This window comes from Nematostella vectensis, chromosome 8, assembly GCF_932526225.1.
Source record: "Nematostella vectensis chromosome 8, jaNemVect1.1, whole genome shotgun sequence".
NCBI classification, from domain to species: Eukaryota; Metazoa; Cnidaria; class Anthozoa; order Actiniaria; family Edwardsiidae; genus Nematostella; species Nematostella vectensis.
In genome coordinates this window covers 7,661,166-7,682,721 of record NC_064041.1, presented here as the reverse complement: position 1 = coordinate 7,682,721, position 21,556 = coordinate 7,661,166, and the positions used below count along the sequence as shown (strand labels likewise).

Sequence of the window (21,556 nt, the reverse complement as noted above, 5' to 3'; positions counted from 1 at the left end):
TTGGAAGATGATGCAATGTAACGCAAACTTATTTGTAGTTTGTAGTTGTAGTTTGTCAATGCTCTATTTATTTTATTAAGAGTATAGAGTTTATCATGGCATAAGAAGACTAAATGTTTTGTATTTAAAAGATATAAATGTTTTGATGCCTGGGAATAATACATAAAGACAAATAAATTTGACTCTTACTTTACATGTCTAACAAGGTGTTTACAAGCAATAAAAAATTCACAACCTCAGAATCTTTTAGTAGAGGCATTCCTCTATGCATTTAGTATCAGTTATGCTCTGTACTTTCGTACAGGAGCACTGCACAACTCCTTGAATCAACCCACGGAGTGCATTCACTTGGTGAATAATATTGTGGTTGTTCTTGTGCTGGCAGTTTTGGCACTGTTTTAGAACATTTGGTACCTTTTTCTTTCAGAGATCTACTTCTGGCAGCACAGGCTGTACGTGGGAATGACCAACACTTTTTCTGCCATTGGAATTAGTGATTAGTCCTCTAGTTTACTACTTTACTGACAAGTTTCTTGTAGATCCTTGAGATTGATATTTTTGTTAGCATTTATTTTATTTTTTCATTAAAATATTATAATCATTGTTAATCTTGCTCGATTGAAAATATCCCTTCATCCATCCCATTATCTTCTAATATTTCAAGCTCAGGCACCATGTTAAATTCATAGTGGATAATTGAGTTGGAAGTGAATAACAGGGTTTATGGCGGTTTAATGGGTTACGCTACCCATGAAGCAGTGTGGAATGATACGATATTTTTTTAAGAATGAAAATGAGCTGGGAATATTAGAATACCTTCTGAGTCTATGGTTGCTCTTGAAGCCACATTATTACTTGCCCGATCAAAAAAAACATTTATTTATAATATTAACTACATTAACATCAATATTTTAAAGTTAAACCCGATTATTACCTGACTTATACTTACCATACATGATTGGGAATCTTGACCAGTCCTCTGGTGCTGTCTTTCTTGATATTCCTATAAATTGGGGAGTAAATTTCTTGCTTCTATATTCTGACGCAAAGTGATATGAATGTGTGAAAGGGTATCCTGTTCAAAATTTAGAACTCATATTAGTGCCGTAGCCAACAATAGATAGCTGACTGGTTACCTGAAAAAAAAAATGTATCCGATTCCCACACAAAGGGAAAGATGTCCAATAAACCTACCTCGAAAATCTTTCCTCATCACGACGTGCGATAGAACCCAGTATTGATGTCTTGTAGCCGAAAACTCGTGGGCTTGAATGAGAATGTGGCAAAGGGAAACCCAAATTTGCATCAATATCCATGCCTACCTCAAATCGTGTTCCGCTCATTTCCTTGCACAAAATCATTAACCCGCTTTTGTTCTGTTTTGAAAACAGTTTGTCAACATTTTGCCGGCACACTGAGACCGAGATCTTCCGCTTTGCCACCATCTAAAAGATTCTAAATATCTATTTCAATTCGCAAGGCACTGTTGTGAAACACCTATAAAAAGGTCAAATAGGTGTGGTCAATAGTAGTTTCAACTGCTAAGACAGCAGAAACGGGCAAAAATCACGGAAATGTCAACTCTGAATTCATAGTGGATGGAGAGGCATTCGTGAGGACTGCCGAATAAATTGAAAAGGCCATCCAAGAAACAAAATATCCTCGGGGCGGTGTTTTGGCTTTTTAGACGGCGTTGTGGTCAGCATGAGTCTTGCCTCGAGGAGGAGTTGTGGCTCAGGCTCAGTCAACGGGGTTAAGCGGGTAGGAGGTCGTACAGGTCCACAAACCTCCCACTCACAATCTGCGCCACCAATAGAAATAGCTAAATTGAGGAGGAGGGGATGGATGCCTCGAAATTCTTGCTAAAATCTAGCAAATATTCTTAATCTCGGCGTTTATACGCAAGTATCGAAGTCTCAGTTTTCTCATAGGAGCCTCGGACTTTTGTTTTCTGTTGTGGTAAGGGACCTAAAATTTGTGAAAATTCTCGGGCCCGGATTCTGAAACGCGGGTCTCGGCGCTCGGCAAGTCTCGGATTTACCCATCGCTTACCTCACAACAACTTTATAATGCTTGCAGACTTTGTGGTTTAGCTCCCAAAGGAATCTCCCGCGCGGTAAGAAGAAGGCGCTGAGTCCTTGAGCATTTAAAATGTTGCTTGTTTTTAACGGTACTTTGTTTCTTGACGAAAGGGAACACATTAATATTATGTTCACAGAAAAAAACTTTTGTCATTGTTATTTTATAAAATAAACAGGATATCGTTTCAATTGATATTCCAAGGTACGAACTTTTTACCATATCCACCATTTGCCCCATAGCCCTATCCCTTGGCATGGTACTTGCAGTGCTATGTGTCTGGTGAGTATAGTGGACCACCCCTCCCCCTTACTTTTCACCATATCCACCATATCCACCATTTGCCACATAGCCCTATGCCATGGCCATGGTACTTGTAGTGTTAAATATCTGCTATGTACGGTGAACCACCCCTCCCCCTTACTTTTCACCATATCCACCATTTTCACCATATCCACCATTTGCCACATAGCCCTATGCCATGGCCATGGTACTTGCAGTGTTGACTGTCTGCTATAGGAATGGTGAACCACCCCTCCCCCTTACTTTTCACCATATCCACCATTTGCCACATAGCCCTATGCCATGGCCATGGTACTTGCAGTGCTATGTGTCTGCTTTAGGTACGGTGGACCACCCCTCCCCCTTACTTTTCACCATATCCACCATATCCACCATTTGCTACATAGCCCTATGCCATGGCCATGGTACTTGCAGTGTTGACTGTCTGCTATAGGAATGGTGAACCACCCCTCCCCCTTACTTTTCACCATATCCAACATTTGCTACATAGCCCTATGCCATGGCCATGGTACTTGCAGTGTTGACTCTCTGCTATAGGAATGGTGAACCACCCCTCCCCCTTACTTTTCACCATATCCATCATTTGCCACATAGCCCTATGCCATGGCCATGATACTTGCAGTGTTGAATATCTGCTTTGTACGGTGAACCACCCCTCCCCCTTACTTTTCACCATTTCCACCATATCCACCATTTGTCACATAGTCCTATGCCATGGCCATGGTACTTGCAGTGCTATGTGTCTGTTTTATGTATGGTGGACCACCCCTCCCCTTACACTTTAGCATATCCACCATTTGCCACATAGCCCTATGCCATGGCCATGGTACTTGCAGTGTTGACTGTCTGCTATAGGTATGGTGAACTCCCCCTCCCCCTTACTTTTCACCATATCCACCATTTGCTACATAGCCCTATGCCATGGCCATGGTACTTGGCAGTGTTGAATATCTGCTATAGGTATTGTTAACCACCCCTCCCCCTTACTTTTCACCATATCCACCATTTGCCACATAGCCCTATGCCTTGGCCATGGTACTTGCAGTGTTAAGCATCTGCTAAGTATGCTACATTGTTATATTACCATTTGGGCACTTTCCACTAGTGCTTGACAAATGGCCATTTCGAAATGGCCAATGTGAGCAGTGTTGGACAACAGTCTTTTTTCCTCCATCGAGGCCTTCCTTTTAAGCCGACTTGCAAACTGCCTTGTTAAATGACTTCACTTGTATTTCGCTTTATTCACAACTTATTTTGAAGCAATTTTGGTATTCCTCTTTTTTGTTTATTCTCGAATGTGTCACCTCTCGCTGACCATTTTACTACCCAGCTCTCGAATTTTACTAGTTTTTTTAACGATTTCCCTCATCAAAAACCCATTAGCACGAAGTGTACATGCTTGGGCAGGACTCATTTTTCGCTACGCATGCTAAAAAAGCCTAAACAAGTCCAAAAAGTTCAAAATATAATGTTTTGGCGGCAATAGAAAAACCCTCGCGTGGAGGTTTGGCGGGGAAAGGAAAAAAAATTAGTTTTTTAGTGCAGATGTTAGTTAGTACCTTAAAGGTGTAATTACTTTAAAATACAATCCTGTAGTAAGAGGAACAAATCTTTGGGACACCCTGTATAATAGCGGAGCCGCAGGCCGCGCGCGGAGCTCCATAGGTTTAGAAACATGGTATAGCTATGCGACTTTGTTTTATGGTCATCGCGCGGTTACCATCCATCCAGTCAATCGTGCAACTCCCACTCGGTCTTACTGTGTTATGTGCTTTTCACCGCCTCACTTTGTGCTTCAAAGTTTGTATGATCACAGAAAAAAGCCAGCATAAAAATACTATGGCCCCATAGTACTCAGGAGAGATCCCAAGAGACAAGAAAAAGTGAGTCGACTACGAGATCTGTTTTCTTTATGTTTTTTTTTTTTTTTTTCCATACAAATTCTCTTGCGTACTAGAATGTAGAATACAAACCGAGTGCTTGGGTTACCTGTGGTTACAAGAGAATCTTCTCATCAAAAATAAAAACCCAAAATGCAACCACTGATCAGGGGTGGATCCAGGTTTTTGAGTGAGTAGTTTCCACCGAAACACCAACAATAGGGGTGTTTGGGGGCATGCTCCCCCAAGAAAATTTGAAATTTCAAGCTCTATAAATGCCATTTTCTGCATTTTCAGAAAAGTTTATTACCCCAAAAAGAACAAAAAAACATGCTATCATAAAGGCAAAAAAAGTTTTATTTTGTTGAAGGTGGTACATGAAACACCTTGCTCTACAAAAAATTTCTGGTATCCAAACGGGTGCCACTGGTCTATGTCCAATATAGCTACCTACTAACTGTCTTTGAGCAGGAGAAGGAAAAATGGTACTTATAGATGGCAAGCCTGTGGTTGGTCCTTGGTCCAGGAGTTTTCAAGATAATAAGAAAAAAAAATCCAATATTAATATCATATGTCATATACAAAAGATATGTAAAAATTATAGACAATATAATTTGAATAAAAACTCCCCTTTTTCATCCTTGGGAACTGCAGCCACTGGAGCTCTGGAGAAAAATACAACATTAATATCAAGTTATGAAAATGAGAAGTACTAAATGATTATAAAATATATAATTTGAAAAATACTCCCCTTTTTTATCATTTGAAACTGCAGCTTCTGGAGCCCAGGGAAATGTTTGTAAACCATTTGAGCTTAACATGAAATCCCAGTGTCAATAGAAATATTGAAATAATCACTAAATAAAAAAAACATCTAGAAATGACTTTTTAAGAAAGTTATACAGGCACCAGTTTGAGTTTCTGTAGCTGTTATCCATCAGTTGAAGGGTAAGACCCAGATGGAATATAACTCACAAGCCCTCTAGAAACAGATGGTGCAAAAATTTAAGTTAATATGTTTGCCATTCTCATTCTCCTAAGGTGCAATTGAGCAAATAAATCTATTATTCTGTCCAGGTCTAAATCCATGTCTTTGTGGGTATACATTAGTGCCAGCCCATTCAATCTGTCCTCAGTCATTGTGCTTCTCAAATAGGTTTTAAGATTTCGAAGGGATGAAATGGATCTCTCACAAGAAGCAGATGAAATTGGAAGTGTGATCAGGATCTTTCAACATGAAATAAATATTGACATATGCATCTGTCAATATCCTCCAGTGTAGCCTAAGAGTGTCTGGAATCACTTCTCCTCTGTTATCCCTCCCCTTCCATAATCTCTCCCATAATAAAAGCTCTGCCTGTAAACCTATATAATTTGAGATGTCCTGTCTGTAATAGTTACAAAATTCTAAAACATTAGGCTTCCAGTCATCAGTAGCAATCAAAACAGAGGGTATGATCGAAATACCTTTGTAGCAGATAAATACATCATCCTTGAATCTAGAATCGAGCTGCTCGAGTACATGGTCTAGGAAAACTCTGGTCAGATTTATCTTGTAATAGTCTTCAGGATTTGAAGCAGGAGCACTGGGTCTATGTGTCTGTCTCTGAGCTACCCTTGGCTTATCTGGTTGTACATCTACTTGTCTTGCGATAGTCACTGCATCCTGGTACAGTTCATGGTGTGTGGCATCAATGTCATTGCTCATTTCTGTGAGAACTGATATCAGAAGAGCAAGTTCTTCTTTAGCTTTCAGGATATCCATAGCTTTACTTTGCAGCTTCACTGTAAGTGGTTTAGTTAGTGCCAAAATATGTCTGACAATAACAATAGCAACAATAAAGGAAAAGTTGATAGCATTAAGTAATGATTGGGCATTCCAGTTGGTATTTTCATGCTTGTGTCTGTTCATTGAGATATCTTCTAGTGTAGCTGTGACTGGATGGAGAAGCTCAACTATTCGGTCCATAGCATCTATCCTTTCAATCCATCGGGTGCGGCATACATTAATTAAAGCAGTGTGTGTTTTTTTTTTTTTTTTTTTTTTTTTTTTTTTGCAAAAGTTCTATGATCTTGAATTGTAAATGTTCTTGTCGCTTGGGAGAGTTGTCAAAAAATTAAAAAAGCTTTCGCACAACATCCATCATGTTTCTGACATTTGGTATTTGGCAGGTATTGGCAATACACAAATTCAGCTGGTGATTCATGCAATGGACAAAAATTGCCTTCTCATGTTCTGCTCTGATTAACGAGGAGGCTCCATTAAGTCGTCCAGCCATATTGCCAGCGCCATCATAACATTTGCCACGACAGTCTTCCATCATCAATCCTAAGTCTACTACAGCTGCAGTTATAAGGTCTTTGATGGCCTCTCCTGTTGTTCCCTCCTTACAAATATAAAATCCAATAAATTCTTCTCTGATGTTTTTGGTTGAGTCGAGAAATCTAATCACAACAGAAAGATTTTCTTTGTTTGCTATATCAGCCGCTTCATCTGCCATTACAGAAAAATATTTACTATCTCTCATTTCTTGAGATAAATTATTTAAAATATGAGCACCAACAGTTGATATCATTTGATTCTGGATGGTCTTTGAAATGTATGTGGCATTTCTTGGTGCATTTTCTAGGTGCTGCTCCAGTATTTGGTCACCACTATCTACCCGGAATTCAAGCAGTGCCTGGAAATTACCAGCTAGGGCAGCATTAGTGGGGTCACTATCCCTCACCCCCTGAGTGGGATATTGTTTTTCCCACAGAAAATAATTGTATTAAAAAGGGACCTAAGGATCTCACGGTTTCTAGCAATTTGCTGTTGAACGATGTTATTTAACTGCAGATTTATCGGGACAGCGTCTGTTCGCATCATTTTCTTAAATTCTTCTATAGCAATCATAGAAAATTTGTGAATTTCACAATTTCCTTGCGCGTGTTTTGTAAAGCGCGAAGCGGCCGAAGTCCAATTTGTAAGAGGAGACTTCAATAATTTGTCTAACTTGCTAGCGTTTCGCCCACACTGAACTCCGAAACAAACACAAGCTAAGCAAAACACTCCATTGTAATATTTAGAGTAGGCTAGCCATGGATATTTCTTTAGCCAGTTTGAAACAAACTTGCGAGATTTTCCATTCTCTATTGACACTGGGAAATCGAAAAGCTCACCTGGTTTCATAAATTTTCGATGAATTACAACTTGTCCTGAGGCGAATAGCTGGCGAATTGTCGAAGACTAAGCCAATGTCGTAGGGAGAACAATCCTCCTTCCGACAGACAGGAGCACGAGCCATAAAGAGTAAAAACTAGTGCAATTTGTTAACAATTCCTTCGTAAACTCCGATGCAAGTACTGAGACTCTAGTGAAGGCAAACGAAAGAAGACCGTTGGGGGAGGTACAGACCCTTTTATACTTTTGTCGATAGTTTCCGCGGTGGTTTCCAAGTGAGTTAGCCAATCAAAAATGGTTTTGAGTGAGTTCCAACACAATGAAAAAAATTCCAGCCAATCGCGCGAGGTTTTGAGTGTGTTCCAGGGCTAACTATAATAACACCTCACCCACCCCCTCGCTTGCGAATTGGTGACAATATTTTCCGATCTTATCCGACGGATTTCCGAAGGTTCCCGAAAAGTGATCGAAGCTCAAATCCAAAGCTCGTGATCCAGGGCGCTCCGTGAAGTCGCATAAGAATAATAAAGACGATAAGGCATCTTTTTACGTGTTTAATTTAATTAAAAACCAAAAATACAGGAGATTGAATGATTTCCACAGACAAGCCAATAGTTTCTAGGGATATCGGAGTATTTTTAAAAAAGCCATTTAAGTTCAAAATAACTTGGTCTGAAAAACTTTGAGTGTGTTCCGGAACTTACGTAAACTACCCTGGATCCAACCCTGCTGATTACCTCTATTTTTTGGTTAAGATTATATTGTCTGCACCTTGCATACTATCTAATGTGTTTAGCAGGCAAATGTCTTAAAGATAACATGGTAGGGGTGACCCGGCAAGGGGGAAAACATACACTAGCGAAAAACGTTTTTTGGCAAATGTGGAAGATTAACGAATGCTTTTTCTATAATGAGGGTACGATCTTGTTAAAAATAAGGGAAAGATTTTGCTTCGTTATATCGTTCATAAACGATCTTGTTCCCGGGGCACAATCGGAAGAACGTTTTTTAAACTCTAAAGTTCGGAAGATCGTTCTCTGAAATTTGGAAAGTTCGGAAGATCGTACTCTTAAAATTCGGACGATCGTTCTCTTGAAGCTCGGGAGAACATTCTAATAATTCGGAAGATCGTCATTAGAAATTCAGAAGAACGCTTTTAAAGTTTGGAGAATGTCCTTGATATTTGCCGTATGCAAGCTAAGAAAGAGTCGACTCTATTTGTATTTGCAATACAACGACATGTTAACGGTGACGACAACAATATGACAGTTCTCGCTTGTTACTAAACTCGCGCATCAAACAGACCTCTCTAAAAAGAGTCCTCTATATCTCAGCTTTTTTTTGCCATTAGGATAGTGACACGATCCGTAAAGTTCGACAATCGATTTGTTTAAGCCGTATGCAAATTAAGAAAGCGAGTCGGCTCTTGATCTTTTTTTGTCTTTTCAAAACGAACGGATTTTTAATGGCGACCACAACTTTACTATGACGGCTTTGCGCTTGCTATTGAACTCGCGCATTAATATCATAGCTTGAATCTGCCTTTACGATCATCGCGATAAACGCACTGATAAACGTTTTTCAAATCCCTGAAAGTTCTTGTCTTCGTAAAGCCGACCATTTCTTCGGATGAACGATCTTGAAAATCGTTCGAGTGTTAACCTTAGTGATGAACAGGGAGAACGATCTTGTCTTCGTAAGAACGATATTGCCTTCGGAAGAACGATCTTGGCTTCGGAAGAACGATATTGCCTTCGGAAGAACGATCTTGGCTTCGGAAGAACGATATTGCCTTCGGAAGAACGATCTTGGCTTCGGAAGAACGATATTGCCTTCGGACAGACGATCTTGAATTCGGAAAAAGGATCTTGAAAATCGGAGATCGTTTTTCGTAGAAGTCTGATAAGCGTTCTGCATAATCCGCTAAACGATATTTTTCGTTTATAAGCCCGAACGCTTTTTCTCTAGTGTACGTTTTCCCTTGCCGGGTCGGGGATTTCTTACTTTTGTCCACAGCATAAGTGTAATAGGGTTTTTTAGAGCAAGGTACTTGCTCTCAATGGTAAATCTGTGAAGAAAACATTTATTTCTATCAACCTAAAGATAATGAGGAAAGGGGAAATGTTAAGAGATTGGTCAATGAAGTTGTTGCATTTTACTGTTAATTTTTTTTTTACAAAGATATAGTCCCATTTCTTTCTTTGTTCTCTATTTGTTAACTATTTTTGTATGCAATTGATATTATTTGCTGTTTCCCCACTGCACCCTAAATAAATTAAAATAGGCTAGGTTTGGAATTAGACATTTTCGTTTAGCGCTTTCAGTAATATCAATTATTTTTTTAGAATTTGCTTCCCAAGTCAATTTGTTCTGCTCCATTGCATTTTATTTTGAAGTAGTCATTTCATTTATAAGTAGTCATTTTGAAGTTTTGAAGTAGTATTAGCATGTGTGGATCCAGAGTTTCTATATAAAAAATAACAGCAGGCTACCATGCTAAAGGGTGGGTGCACCAATATGTAATGCATGACTGGAGGTATTTTTGTGGATTTTAGTTTTCTTGGTGATGGAGTATAACCAGTAAGTGATAGATGAAACTTGTGTATGGCACCTGTGTATCTAACTATATCATTCTATATTTGGAATGCTGTTTCATCCATTATTTGTTTCTTTGCAAGGGCAGAGCTGGTCAGAATGTAGCTTTGATACTATAAAGGGAAGTTTTTTTTTATTAGATAAAGATAAAAGACAACAACAAACTTGTGCTTTTTAGATAAAAAATCTGTAAAGAAAACAGTTTTATATTAATGCTCAGTCAAGTTATTATTACATTATTGTTATATATTTTTTTAAAGTACAGTCACATTTTTTCAAATAGAGTCACATTTCTTAATTAATTTTTTTTTGTTTATTTATTCCTTTTTCTTAAATAATTTTTGTTTATTTTGTTTATTTATTGCTCTCTACCCCTAACTTAGGTCAATGAACATGGTTTGGTTGGAAATTAAAAATTGGAATTAAGCACTATCAGTAATTTAGGATTTGCCTCCATTACATTCATTTTTGATAAGCCAGTATTGGTGGGTCCAGGGTTTCTAAAAACAACAGGCCAAAGGCTGGGTGCTCCAATATGTAGTGCATGACAGGAGGAATTTTTGTGGAGCTAATTTCAACACATTCCTCTGAATAATCAGTTGCGGTACATGAGAACTAAAGTATGGTATCTAAATCTTTGGAATGCTGTTACATCCTTGATATATTCATTGCAAGGTTTAGTATTTGTTAACTTTCATACTGCATATTGAATATTATTAAATTAGCGCTTGCTTGATCCATTTGAAGGGGCCAATACAATTCATAATGACATGGAAGTAGAAAATTTACATATTTTTAATTTAATTTAATTTAAAACCATTCTAAAGAAACCTACAGTAGATCCCCCTAAAACTACCCCTATCAGTCAACACATAAAGATGTTAAATGCGGGCTCCGCTTTTAGGCAGTGCCTAAATCTATATACTACATTTTCTCGTGTATGTCAGATAGTGTCCCATACATGTTCTGTATCTTTCACTGCTAGAAAAGGGGCCCACCCCGGGGTATCATATTTTAATTTTTTGGAGTTTAAAAATTGTCCTGCACAATGTTCATATAGACATAGACATCTTTTTATTTTGCATCGAGTACACAAGCATGTACATGGATGAGTCTCTAAAGTATAAGTATATAGTTTTACTTCAGTTTTCTTTACCAAACGTTACTGACAAAAGTTACATTCTTTAACTTGAAATATAAGCAGAAAGGCTAAGAATATACTGTACTAAATCAAGAGTCATTTTAGTAGCGGGACTTGGAGGAGGGGGAGGTATCATAAGGCCATATGAATGGATGTTTTGTACAGTGCTATTTTTCAGATTTTTGTGCCTTTGTCAATGAAAATAGCCTTCAAGCAATCGGGGCCCTGTCTGATAAGACCTTATGAATATATGGATAAAGGGTAAATTGTGGAAGGTGTTATACAAGTGTCAAGATATTGTTCATGTTTTTCAAGTACTAGTCAGTACACGGCCAGCTGGGTTTATGGTTGCACTAGCGCTAACTATATTTTATTACACATTGTTCTGCAGTCTATACCTCTGGCTCGTATATTATATCCACCTTGAAGTCAGTTTCTTCATGGTTTTGTTCTATACCGCTGTCTCGTATATTGTGTATGGCTTAAAGTCAGGTATTTGGTTGGCTTGAGGTCGTGATGGATGGCAGTAGACGGGGCAGTTGTAATAACACACCATCGATGAAATGCCTATCATAAACGCCACACCAACTACGACTGCAACGGCGATAATGGAATCTGTACTGTAGTATGTGTATAGACCCCAGAATATTACCATGGCTGCATTTTCTATTAATATGATAAAATGGTATGGGATACTGTACCTTCGTGTTCTGCATGCTGCAAGCGGAAAAAACGAGAACTGGTGTATGTAAGCGATCGCTAATTTGAACAAAAAGGATTTCACTCTGCTGTTTTGGAAATAATCACACTCCTGGGGGTATAGAATAATGATGGACAACACAAAATGAACCATTGTCATAGCGAATAGCAACCCTTTGAAAACAGACGCAAAAACTACTAGGCTGACTACTCGGGAAACTAAACAAAAAAAAATCCACGAAAACAATCCGATTTCGGCACAAACGGGTAGAGGACGAACATCAGCGTCTGCCAAATGTGTGTATTTCGCATATCCCACAAGGGACAACGAGAACATTGCAAGCGATTTGAGGATATTGACCGTCATTAGGATATTCCCCTGTGTCCATTCCCAGCGCATGGATATCACCAGGATATAGAGCTGAAGCACAGTCTGGGGAGCGTCTTCCATAAAGGCCGTGAGAACACCCAGTAATCTTACACTGAGCTGCTGGTCTATTAGCAATCTTTGCTTTTGCATCTTCGTTTGTTCATCATCATGAGTGTCGTCTAAGGCGCGGATCCTTCTTACAGTCCTGAAGATCCGCCAAAATCTACGAAAGTGAAATCTCACCTTATTCCCAAAATCAAATTGTGTCATTTGTGATAAGCCCGTAGTCAATGAAACCAAGAAATTAAAACTGATCAAGAGTTTTATTTACTACGCGCTGTAACAGGTCTTCATTTCTTTTCTGTCCCAAAAGAATACATCTACCCTAAGTTCTCAGCCAACCTGGAAAACCAATTCAAGTCAGGAAAAAGTAGAGGAATTTAAAAAAAAAAACGTATTTCAGAAAAGTAAATGAAGTTTGTTTTGTCGAAAAGATATACTGATTCATTTATTTTCACACTACGACAATTTAATTTAAATAATTATGATGTAATTAATCATAACCCGGGGCTCAACTGGTTTTCAAAAGTATTAGTAAGTGGTTCAGACGCTTACCTTAAGGCCTGCCCAAGTTGGAACACGTGCATTATGTAGCTGATGGCGTTCGTCTTTATCCCAATCTTTTCGAGCCATTTGTTCCTGTTTTTAAAGATATTAGTTAGTAACTTGAAGAATATTCTGCCGAAATTATTTGTTAGAGTGTAATTGCTTTTAATTACAAGCCTTTAAAATAGAGGAACAAACTTTTGGGACACGCTGTACATAGTCACCATTGCCCGTTTTGCGATAAGAGTCGAGTTTCTGTGATATCCTGGAATATCTCAGAAAATCGCAATAAATCCAAATGAAGAAAAAAAAGGTGCGAGATCACACTTTGTGAAATTCAAAAATATCTTTGAATATCGCAACGACGCAAAAGATATGAATAGCTCGTTTGCGATGTTCTACGATTTTCCATGATATCCTATTAGGTGAGTTCATTCCGGCTTGAGAAAAGAATTGTGTGCAAAAGAATTTGATACGCATGGGTCGACCTTTGGATATTCTGCGATTTTTTTTTCAACATTTAAAATTAACTGTATTAAAATTATCCGAATTTGAAGCACTGTTAAGTTATGCGTGACATTTCTAAAACGCATAGTTTTAAAGCGGCTTATAAAACAAAAGAAATAAAACAAAAACAGAAAAAGCAATAAACAACATTTGACAAATTAAATGAATAAAACCCTTCTAAAAATATATATACTGTGGAACCCCGGACACCCTCGGGACTTTCATAAGTGTCCGTATTATCGGGGTGTCCGTGTTAAGCGGGCTTTGTTTTGTTTTACTTCATAGTTAAATGACTTCGTCTTCTGGAAAAGGCGACTTGAAATAAAAAGTCACGTGACTTCTTAGTTCAAGTGTAATTTTTCAAAAAAAAAAATTGCACGAGCCCGTAGGGCGAATTTGAGACTATTTAAAGCACACGAGCGCAATTACGAATCGTATGATCACTTATAAATAACACACAAATTAGTTAAAGTCAAGTTTTTGTTTGAAACACAGTAAAACAGCGCGCTTTTTTAAAAAAACTGGTGTGATTCGTCCGTGGAATTGGACATTGAATCTAAAAATGATCACAATATGTTTTTTGTTTGTTTTAAACGCGATCCCCTGATAGAATAGAATAGCCATAGAATTGCTCTGTCATATTTTTTTGCTAATTAACACCCGAGTGTTTTTTGCCCAGTTATATTTTTGCTTATTTTTATCACCCGATGAGTGTTTCTGTCCCGTTATAATTTTGCCTTTTTTTCGCTAATTGTTCACTTTCCTCCCTCTGATTGATGTTGCGCTATATTCCTCGAGGTTCACGTGGGTAAAGGTCAGTTATTAAGAAACTCATAAATAATCATATAGAACCAAATTAATTCCGGCCCGCTGTAGACTTGTATCAACATTGTGAATCAAGCCCTTAAATGATACAAACTTTTGCATTTTGCTTTTATTGTTGTCATTCTTCTGACAGGTATTTGGATTAGTTGATGGAAGCGTTACCTGGAATGCCGAGCCTATGACGCTCCCCGTGGAGATCGATGCTCAAAAAGCATCGATCTCCACAGGGGCCGGGGTCAAAAATTCCGTTGTTAAGAGCGTGCGGCTTGTTATGATACGATCTTACGTTCTGTTATCAACATCACCCAATCAGAATCCGCTTTTTTTGCATACGTCATTCACCCCTTGCTGGCTGCCTGGGATGTCGCCGACTTGTACTGGTTTTCGTTGGATTGTGCCGGTTGCATTTTCTTAGCGAATCTCCGTGATTTTAGTGAATTTTATCGAATTTTAGTGATCAAGTCAAAATGACTTCCAAGAAATTTGTTGTTGTGGAGTGGCTGAACAACGCAGAGGATCGTCGCGAGTTAACAGTTCAGGGGAAATGAAGTTTTGCGCCAGAGTGGTTTGGTATCGGTGGTATTCATTGCATTGCAGCAGATAACACACCAAGACTTTACGAGGCAGAAGTGTTGCAAAACTTCGGTAAGTAGAAGTTAGGCTTCTTTTTTTATCGTTTTACTTTATAAAATAGAGACCTTAAGCAAGGACGTCCTGACGGCGCATGTAGAGAACGCGAAAATAGGAAAATGCCGTTCTAGATTTGCCGTCGCGGACGACACGCCGTGTTGTGTGAGCAGTTCGTGAATGCGCGCGCCGTTCTTGATGCCGTCGTTCTTGCGTAAGGTCTCTAATATAATAATAGAACTAAGCAACGGTAGCGCAGAGAATATTTCGAGTATTCAGTCTGAGTTCCTACGGTATTTCTCCCCATGCTCACATTCGCTTTGGCTTCTGTTTCTTAAGGAACGTCGATGCTATTATCTTCTGCGGCATTGTCTGGCTTGATTTTGGATTACTTTCCTCCGTGATTTGTAAATACTCTTGCTTTTGGTGGCGGACGTTTGGGAGCACAAGCAGCTTCACAGTTCTAAACTACGGAGTACATTTTTATAAAAGCATGAAGTATTTGAACCCAGGGCGACGGTAAACCTCGACGGCGTTTAATTCTATATTGTAACATACATGCGCCGTAATAAGGGTGCAGCACCTCTGTATTATGACTTTAGTGCTAAAACTCGGAGCAATTTCAGAATTATATCTCAACTTGCAGTTTTTGGATTTGGATTTCAGACTCACAGCGCAAGGCAAAGCAGTTTGAAAACGAGCTGCTTGAGGAGGCAACGACAGCGTTGACCGAGGTAAATAAGAATAGGAACATCTACAAAATATTAAATGCATTCTTCGCATCCCTTACGTGAATGCTTGTGTAAGTTAATTTACCTTCACACAATTGATAATACTTTGCTAAAATAGTATATTAGTGTTAATGAAAAGAAAAGGTGAGTTTACACCGTGTGACTATGCTGAAGTTGCAATACTTATGACAAAAACGAAATGGTTGTTGTTGGTTAAACGGCGGCTTCGATATTCTAAATTCACTCCCTGGATATAAGGAATTTGGCTCTTAAACACAGGAAATATTTGGGTACAAATTCAAATTATGTCATTCGGTAATTTTCTCCCGCCCGGCCTGGATTTTATGATTTTGTGAATTATGTATCATATATTAGTAGTCGAATGCAGTGAATATAACAGAATCAACAAGTAGTTTTGGATTTTTCAAGGGCTGTGACTGTGCGGTTTTTGTCACATTGTAATAGTCCTTTCCGCTGTTATCACATTAAGAATATTAAGTGTTCTTTTTTTGTATTTTTTTTATAGGTTTACAAAGATGTTTCTGCAGAGGATCAGCAAAGTCCACTGGTACGTTTCGATAAAACATCATACAAACAATATAACCGGAGCAGAAAACTCGCATAGACTATATACATGCCTGATTGCTTATAAACCGATTTTAGCTGATTTCAATTCATTTTTCAATTTATTCTTTACAGTCACAACAAAAGCAGAAAATTAAATATCTGTCAAAGCCCCTGGAAGGGGTGAAGAGGCTTGTCAGACCTCTTCACCAAAGAAGAACTCATGCGGTGCACACTGAAGGGGAAGGGAATGTCCAGGGATGCCTGGACAGCAACAAGCTACAGATAATTTATGGTAAGTTACAACAGTGCGAGAAATGCAGAAAGGTATCACTTACTTAACTGCAGCTACCATTATTTTTGCAGGTGCAATGAGGGGAAATTACGGAATGACTGATGAGAAAGTGGACCAGCTGATTACAAAACAGCAAAATCCTTAAAAAACAAAACCAAAAAAAGTCTTCAGTAAAGCTAAGTGAAATGTCCATTGTTTGTGTAAAATGTTCGCTTTAGTGGGTTTTTTAATCATAGAGATATTTTAGCTTGCCTTGCACTTTTTGTTGTATACCAACTTTTTGTCGAATTTGGTTTTGTCTTTTAACGATTTTGGCTGATTTCTATAACGTTATAGAAGTCACTGTTCACGTTGTATCCGAAAATTATAAAGTTGATTATCAAATTTTGAAATAATTGTAAAATTGTTCTGTATTCTAAAAATAAAATTATTTGCTGGAAAATATTGCTAGATATTTGTAATAAATTACCGGATATCCAAGAAAAGCGTATAATATTCTGCAAAATGACAATATGTCAATAACAATAACCTCAATTTCCTTCAATTCCGAAAAATCTAATAATATCCGATTATGCATTCACTAAAATCAAAGAAAATCCAATATTGTCAAAGAATATCGTTCTTTATCGCAAAAGGAACAACCCATCTATGCATTCCCTGTCACATTAATGCATATTCCAAAAAAATCGCATTATATCCTATTGGATATTCCAGGATATCGTAGAAAATCCTGTTTAAAGTAAGTCTATGCCTTTTGAGATATCCTAGAATATCCTGGAATATCGGTACAAATTTACCGTGAAAATTCACACCTTGATCGTAGAATATCTTAGGAAATTGCAGGATGTTCTAAGATAAATATCGTGAGATTTTCAAGGATATTACAGAAAGTCTTGGAATATCCCAGTTTCATTTCGCACGGGTACGCACACTCCCGAGTTGATCAGTTTTACATACTCACATTACTACCCTTTCCCAGAGCTTGTAAGCCGAGTAGATCTGCACCACAACAGAGGATATGACAACAATAAGAACAGTGAGGGTGAACCAAATATAGTCTTTTCTGCGCCAGTGTTCCAACGCCACCAATAGGTCCAACACAATGTCTGTTACATTTAGCACTATTGAGATCAGAGGCAGCAACAGGTCTAAGCGAGTACACAGTGCTCTTCCAAACCACAGGCGTGCCTTGGGGTCAGTTGGTGCATACGTTGGTTTCTTGTCAAGTATGAAGTCAATCAATTTGAATAATGGCATTGTTTTGGTATTATGTTTGGAAATCCTAAAAAAGAACAAAGATAAGAATACTGAGTACACTTTTTTTTATATAAAAACGGCTAATTTTCAATTGAGGCTGGGCCGTTCTTATTTTTGGAGCATTTTACACTCGTTTTCAGTCACATGCGCACATTGTGTGCGCCGAAAAAGCACAAGGCGTCAAAAAACAGGCATGGGATACATACGAACATACGCACTAAAATCAACAACAACGCAAAGCTGAGAATCAATTCGAACTTTATTCAATTGCTGGCTTTATGTTTTTTTTCTCAATGATATTAGCTATGAAGGCGATCCTCTTTGATGTCTTTTGGTTGTGGTCGATCTAAAGCTTTATTTGGGTACCCCGCCATTTAGTTTTTGTTTACATTTTCGCAAGTGACATGCCGTATCATGGAATCTCACGTTCAGTACCTGAAATCGTGTTTGAGGTAACTCGCATACATCAAAGTCGCAGAAGAAAGGTAGCCGACTAAAACAAGCAAGAAGCAGAGTTGTGGTAAACCTTTTTTGTCTTGTCTTTTCGTTTCGGTTTGGGTGCTACAGTAGCCGTTGCGAATAAAAATAATCGATGAAATTGAAAGGGACTGGCCTAGTGAGCACATGAGTAGGAGCTTATTTATATATGGGATATTTTTTCCAGGGGTATGCTCTTGAGATACATGACAAGGGGATTTTCTGCAGTATGCTACAATAAATCATTGTATACCTATCTTCATGCTAGATGGCAACTCATTTTACGTAAATCCAGTGGCATGATGCAAAGTTTGAGTGGATACTGCCAAATAAACAAAGCAATTCCTGCCGTATTCTCTCTGGCTTGGTATAAAGATACATGCCTACATTTAAAAACTTCTGTATGGAAAGGAATCAGAAGTTTAGTGCTTATACATCAAATCCCTGTTATCTTTTCTTTTATAAAGATGAAATGTTCATTTAAACTAAGTTGCACCCTTTAGTCAAGCGGACAGAATTTCTGTTCAAAAGAAGATAGTTCATGTGGGTGTGATTGACAATTGATCATTCAGTTATATTTGTAATTTTCAAAACTTTGTCGGGCTAAAATGGGATGCGTGATTTGATATCAAACATATAATTTATAATGTTCGAAAATGATTCTCTCTGTTGTCCTATATTTTCTGTAGGGCTTTCATGTCTCTATACCTCATTTCTAATAAACACACCCATACAGAGACAGATCCAGGGGTGTTAATGGGGGTGATTTTCTTCTGAAGACATCATATAAGTTAACTGTCACCAATTTTTTCTCATTTGTCTGCTTAATGCTTTGGAGTATTTGGAAAGGGGTTGTTGGGTTGGTTTTCTGGAGATGATGGTGGCTACAGTATTAATTTCTGGTTCACACTTGCAAAGCACAGGATCGCATAATTCCCCGCTAGAATACGCAAAATAAATTAGTGGCACAAAATAATAGAAACAATGCAATCTCAGCATATTACATTCAAACTCATGATCATTTCTGCCGCTTTACCACACTTTTAGGCCAAAATAATACATAACTGTTTCTAGTGTGCACAAGACTTGTAAAATTTAACAATATTCATGAAATCAGTTATTTGACATGACAAATAAAATTTCACCAGGAGGGTAATTTATACCAGGGACGTGTAAGGTTATACACTTACACACACTGGTTATACACAAGGAGGGTTGACCAACAATTTTGTAAAGTACTATAAACTATTATTCATTGTTTAGCACCCTGGATTTCTTTTAAAAGTTCCTTTTTATACTAGAATACATGGGTTGTGTCCAAAAAATAGAACCCTCCTAATTCTAAATACTGTCACACTTGAAAATCTATAGTCAACGCCCTGATGATAAAGAATTAAATTATGAAAACTACATTTTGGGTGGACTGAGAAAATAAGCTTTTGAAGCGAAAAAAAGATTCTAGTGTCCAGCGGAGTACCATGACTGTTGTCACACAAGTAAACTTTCACCCAGAATAGGTTGTTCAAGTTTAAGCCCCTTCTCTCTCTCGCTTATAGTTTTTAATGTTTGAAAATGATTCTGTCTGTTGTCCTATTTTTTCTGTTGGGCTTCCATGTCTATACCTTATTTCTAATGAACACACCCATACAGAGACAGATCCACGGGTGGGAATGGTGATTTTTTTTTCTTAAGACATCATATAAGTTAACTGTCACCAAATGTTTATTTGGAAAGGGGTTGGTTTTCTGGAGATGATGGTGGCTAGTTTTAATTTCTGGTGTACACTTGCAAAGCACAGGATCACACAATTCCCCGCTAGAATATGCAAAGTAAATTAATGGTACAAAATAATAGAAACAATGCAATCTCAGCATATTACATTCAAAATCATGATCATTTCTGCTGCCTTGCCACACTTTTAGACAAAATAATGCAGAATTGTTTCTAGTGTGCACAGGACTTGTAAAATTTTACAATATTTATGAATTTCAGTTAGTTGAAATGAAATTTCACCAGGAGGGTACGTAAGTTATACCAGGGATGTGTAAGGTTATACACTTTCACACACTGGTTATACTTAAGGAGCGTTGACCAACAATTAAGTAAGGTACTAAAAACTATTATTCATTACTTAGCACCTTGGATTTCTTTTAAAAGTTCCTTTTTATGCTAAAATACATGGGTTGTGTCCAAAAAATAACACCCTCCTCTGTACGCCGTTGCATTTTGATCACACGTGAAACTATTGACAAAATTAAATAAAATCTATGTGAAATCTCCGGCTTTATAGTAGACCCCTGTTATGAAGTAACTGCCTTGAAGAACAGTTTAAAATAACTTTAATACCTCGAGATTTAGATAGAAAAACAGAGGGGCAAAGCTAGAAGTTCTCTATTTAATTTTGTATCAAGTAAAACTTTTACACTTGTGTTTTAGTTGCTGTACTTACTTAGCTTATTACAACGTATTAGCATCGAGTCGACAGTGCTTTCCGGGTCTGTGTTCAGCGTTTAGTGAACTATAAGAGCGTGTTTTTGGATATTGAATGGCATATTATTTACAGGGTGTCAAACGGTTAGGCTGTATATCCGTACTCCCATTCGCGCCGCCATTTTGTGATCGCTTGGCATACAAAAAAACAAGGGGGAGGGGGTGGGTACTCTGCTGTGATTGTATAGTTTCTTTATTTACAAAATGGCCCCAATTTAGTTATGACCCTAACTGTTTGTATTGAACTTTATGTCAAACCTAGGCACCTCTCTCCCCATCGAAACCACAGTCTACCAATAAATCTATCTTTCTCCCCCCCAACACACACAGTAATGAGACCACTCCGCCGATCCTGAATGTATCAGACAGAATCCATTTCAGCACAGGCGGACCAGGATTAAAATCAGCCCCTTGTGATCCTTCAGGAAAATAAAATATAATTTGAAGTTGTGTCTTGACTGTTTTCTCAATAAAGCTAGTTACATTACTATATTAGCCTCGTGTGTTGTTCTTAAGGGGAATTATAGCGCAGAAAGGGGCTAGTCCCTCGAGAGAAACTAATATCAAATAATATTTTATTTTCCTGAAGGATCACGAGGGTCTGATTCTAATCCTGGTCCACCTGTGATTTCAGAGTGCATTTCACGCCTAGCCCCTTGAGCTTGAAAAAGTAACTCTGTTCTACATAAATTCTTAATCGTTGTCTAGTTCAAAGGCATAAAATACCAAGAAACGTAGCCTTACCGCGAGCTCCTGTCGATCTGGAAAATAGAATCCTCGTGACAGTATGTTTTACATACGAATCCTCGTAACACGTATGTTATCTGTATAGACAATATATAGACCTAAATATGAATTAATGAACTATGCGCGTAGATAATTTAGGTTCACATGGTGTACATGTGATTTGAATACTGTGCTGGGATTGGTTTGCAACCTCGTAATTT

General features: G+C 38.0%; 2 protein-coding genes and 1 long non-coding RNA gene across 7 annotated transcripts; 1 reads left to right on the top strand and 2 right to left on the bottom strand.

Moving 5' to 3' along the window:
- Positions 1 to 3,666: 3,666 nt before the first annotated feature.
- On the bottom strand, positions 3,667 to 6,985 carry LOC125570271 (52 kDa repressor of the inhibitor of the protein kinase-like). Its single transcript, XM_048731750.1, has 2 exons — positions 5,730 to 6,985; positions 3,667 to 4,927 (listed from the first exon to the last, which is right to left on the bottom strand). The coding sequence occupies exons 1-2, from the start codon at positions 6,229 to 6,231 to the stop codon at positions 4,830 to 4,832; spliced, it is 600 nt and encodes a 199-aa protein (XP_048587707.1). The 5' UTR covers positions 6,232 to 6,985; the 3' UTR covers positions 3,667 to 4,829.
- A 981-nt stretch (positions 6,986 to 7,966) lies between these two features.
- Positions 7,967 to 21,505, bottom strand: LOC5515201 (XK-related protein 4). Of its 4 annotated transcripts, none has more exons than XM_048731747.1 (5): positions 21,354 to 21,477; positions 18,078 to 18,135; positions 17,347 to 17,667; positions 12,846 to 12,929; positions 7,967 to 12,453 (listed from the first exon to the last, which is right to left on the bottom strand). In XM_048731747.1, the coding sequence occupies exons 2-5, from the start codon at positions 18,107 to 18,109 to the stop codon at positions 11,613 to 11,615; spliced, it is 1,278 nt and encodes a 425-aa protein (XP_048587704.1). In that variant the 5' UTR covers positions 18,110 to 18,135; positions 21,354 to 21,477; the 3' UTR covers positions 7,967 to 11,612. The 4 variants fall into 4 exon arrangements, with proteins under 4 accessions (XP_048587704.1, XP_032240776.2, XP_032240777.2 ...); XM_048731748.1 differs by lacking the exon at positions 7,967 to 12,453 and adding an exon at positions 12,535 to 12,632; XM_032384885.2 differs by lacking the exon at positions 18,078 to 18,135 and having other exon boundaries at positions 21,354 to 21,505.
- On the top strand, positions 12,627 to 16,986 carry LOC116619758. Of its 2 annotated transcripts, none has more exons than XR_004296845.2 (5): positions 12,627 to 14,813; positions 15,462 to 15,529; positions 16,053 to 16,094; positions 16,226 to 16,385; positions 16,457 to 16,986. It is a non-coding gene; the product is annotated as an uncharacterized LOC116619758 (long non-coding RNA). The 2 variants fall into 2 exon arrangements; XR_007312628.1 differs by having other exon boundaries at positions 15,135 to 15,529.
- Positions 21,506 to 21,556: the final 51 nt, after the last annotated feature.

What these genes read in the sequence shown, in the direction of transcription:
- LOC125570271 (XM_048731750.1), bottom strand. Translation starts at nt 6,231, where the DNA reads ATGGACCGAATAGTTGAGCTTCTCCATCCAGTCACAGCTACACTAGAA. An exon ending in TGTATTTATCTGCTACAAAG is followed by an intron (nt 4,928 to 5,729) that starts GTATTTCGATCA and finishes ATTTTTCTCCAG; the next exon opens with AGCTCCAGTGGCTGCAGTTC.
- LOC5515201 (XM_048731747.1), bottom strand. Translation starts at nt 18,109, where the DNA reads ATGTATGCGAGTTACCTCAAACACGATTTCAG. An exon ending in TACCTCAAACACGATTTCAG is followed by an intron (nt 17,668 to 18,077) that starts GTACTGAACGTG and finishes GTTCTTTTTTAG; the next exon opens with GATTTCCAAACATAATACCA. An exon ending in CAACTTGGGCAGGCCTTAAG is followed by an intron (nt 12,454 to 12,845) that starts GTAAGCGTCTGA and finishes TCACTTTCGTAG; the next exon opens with ATTTTGGCGGATCTTCAGGA.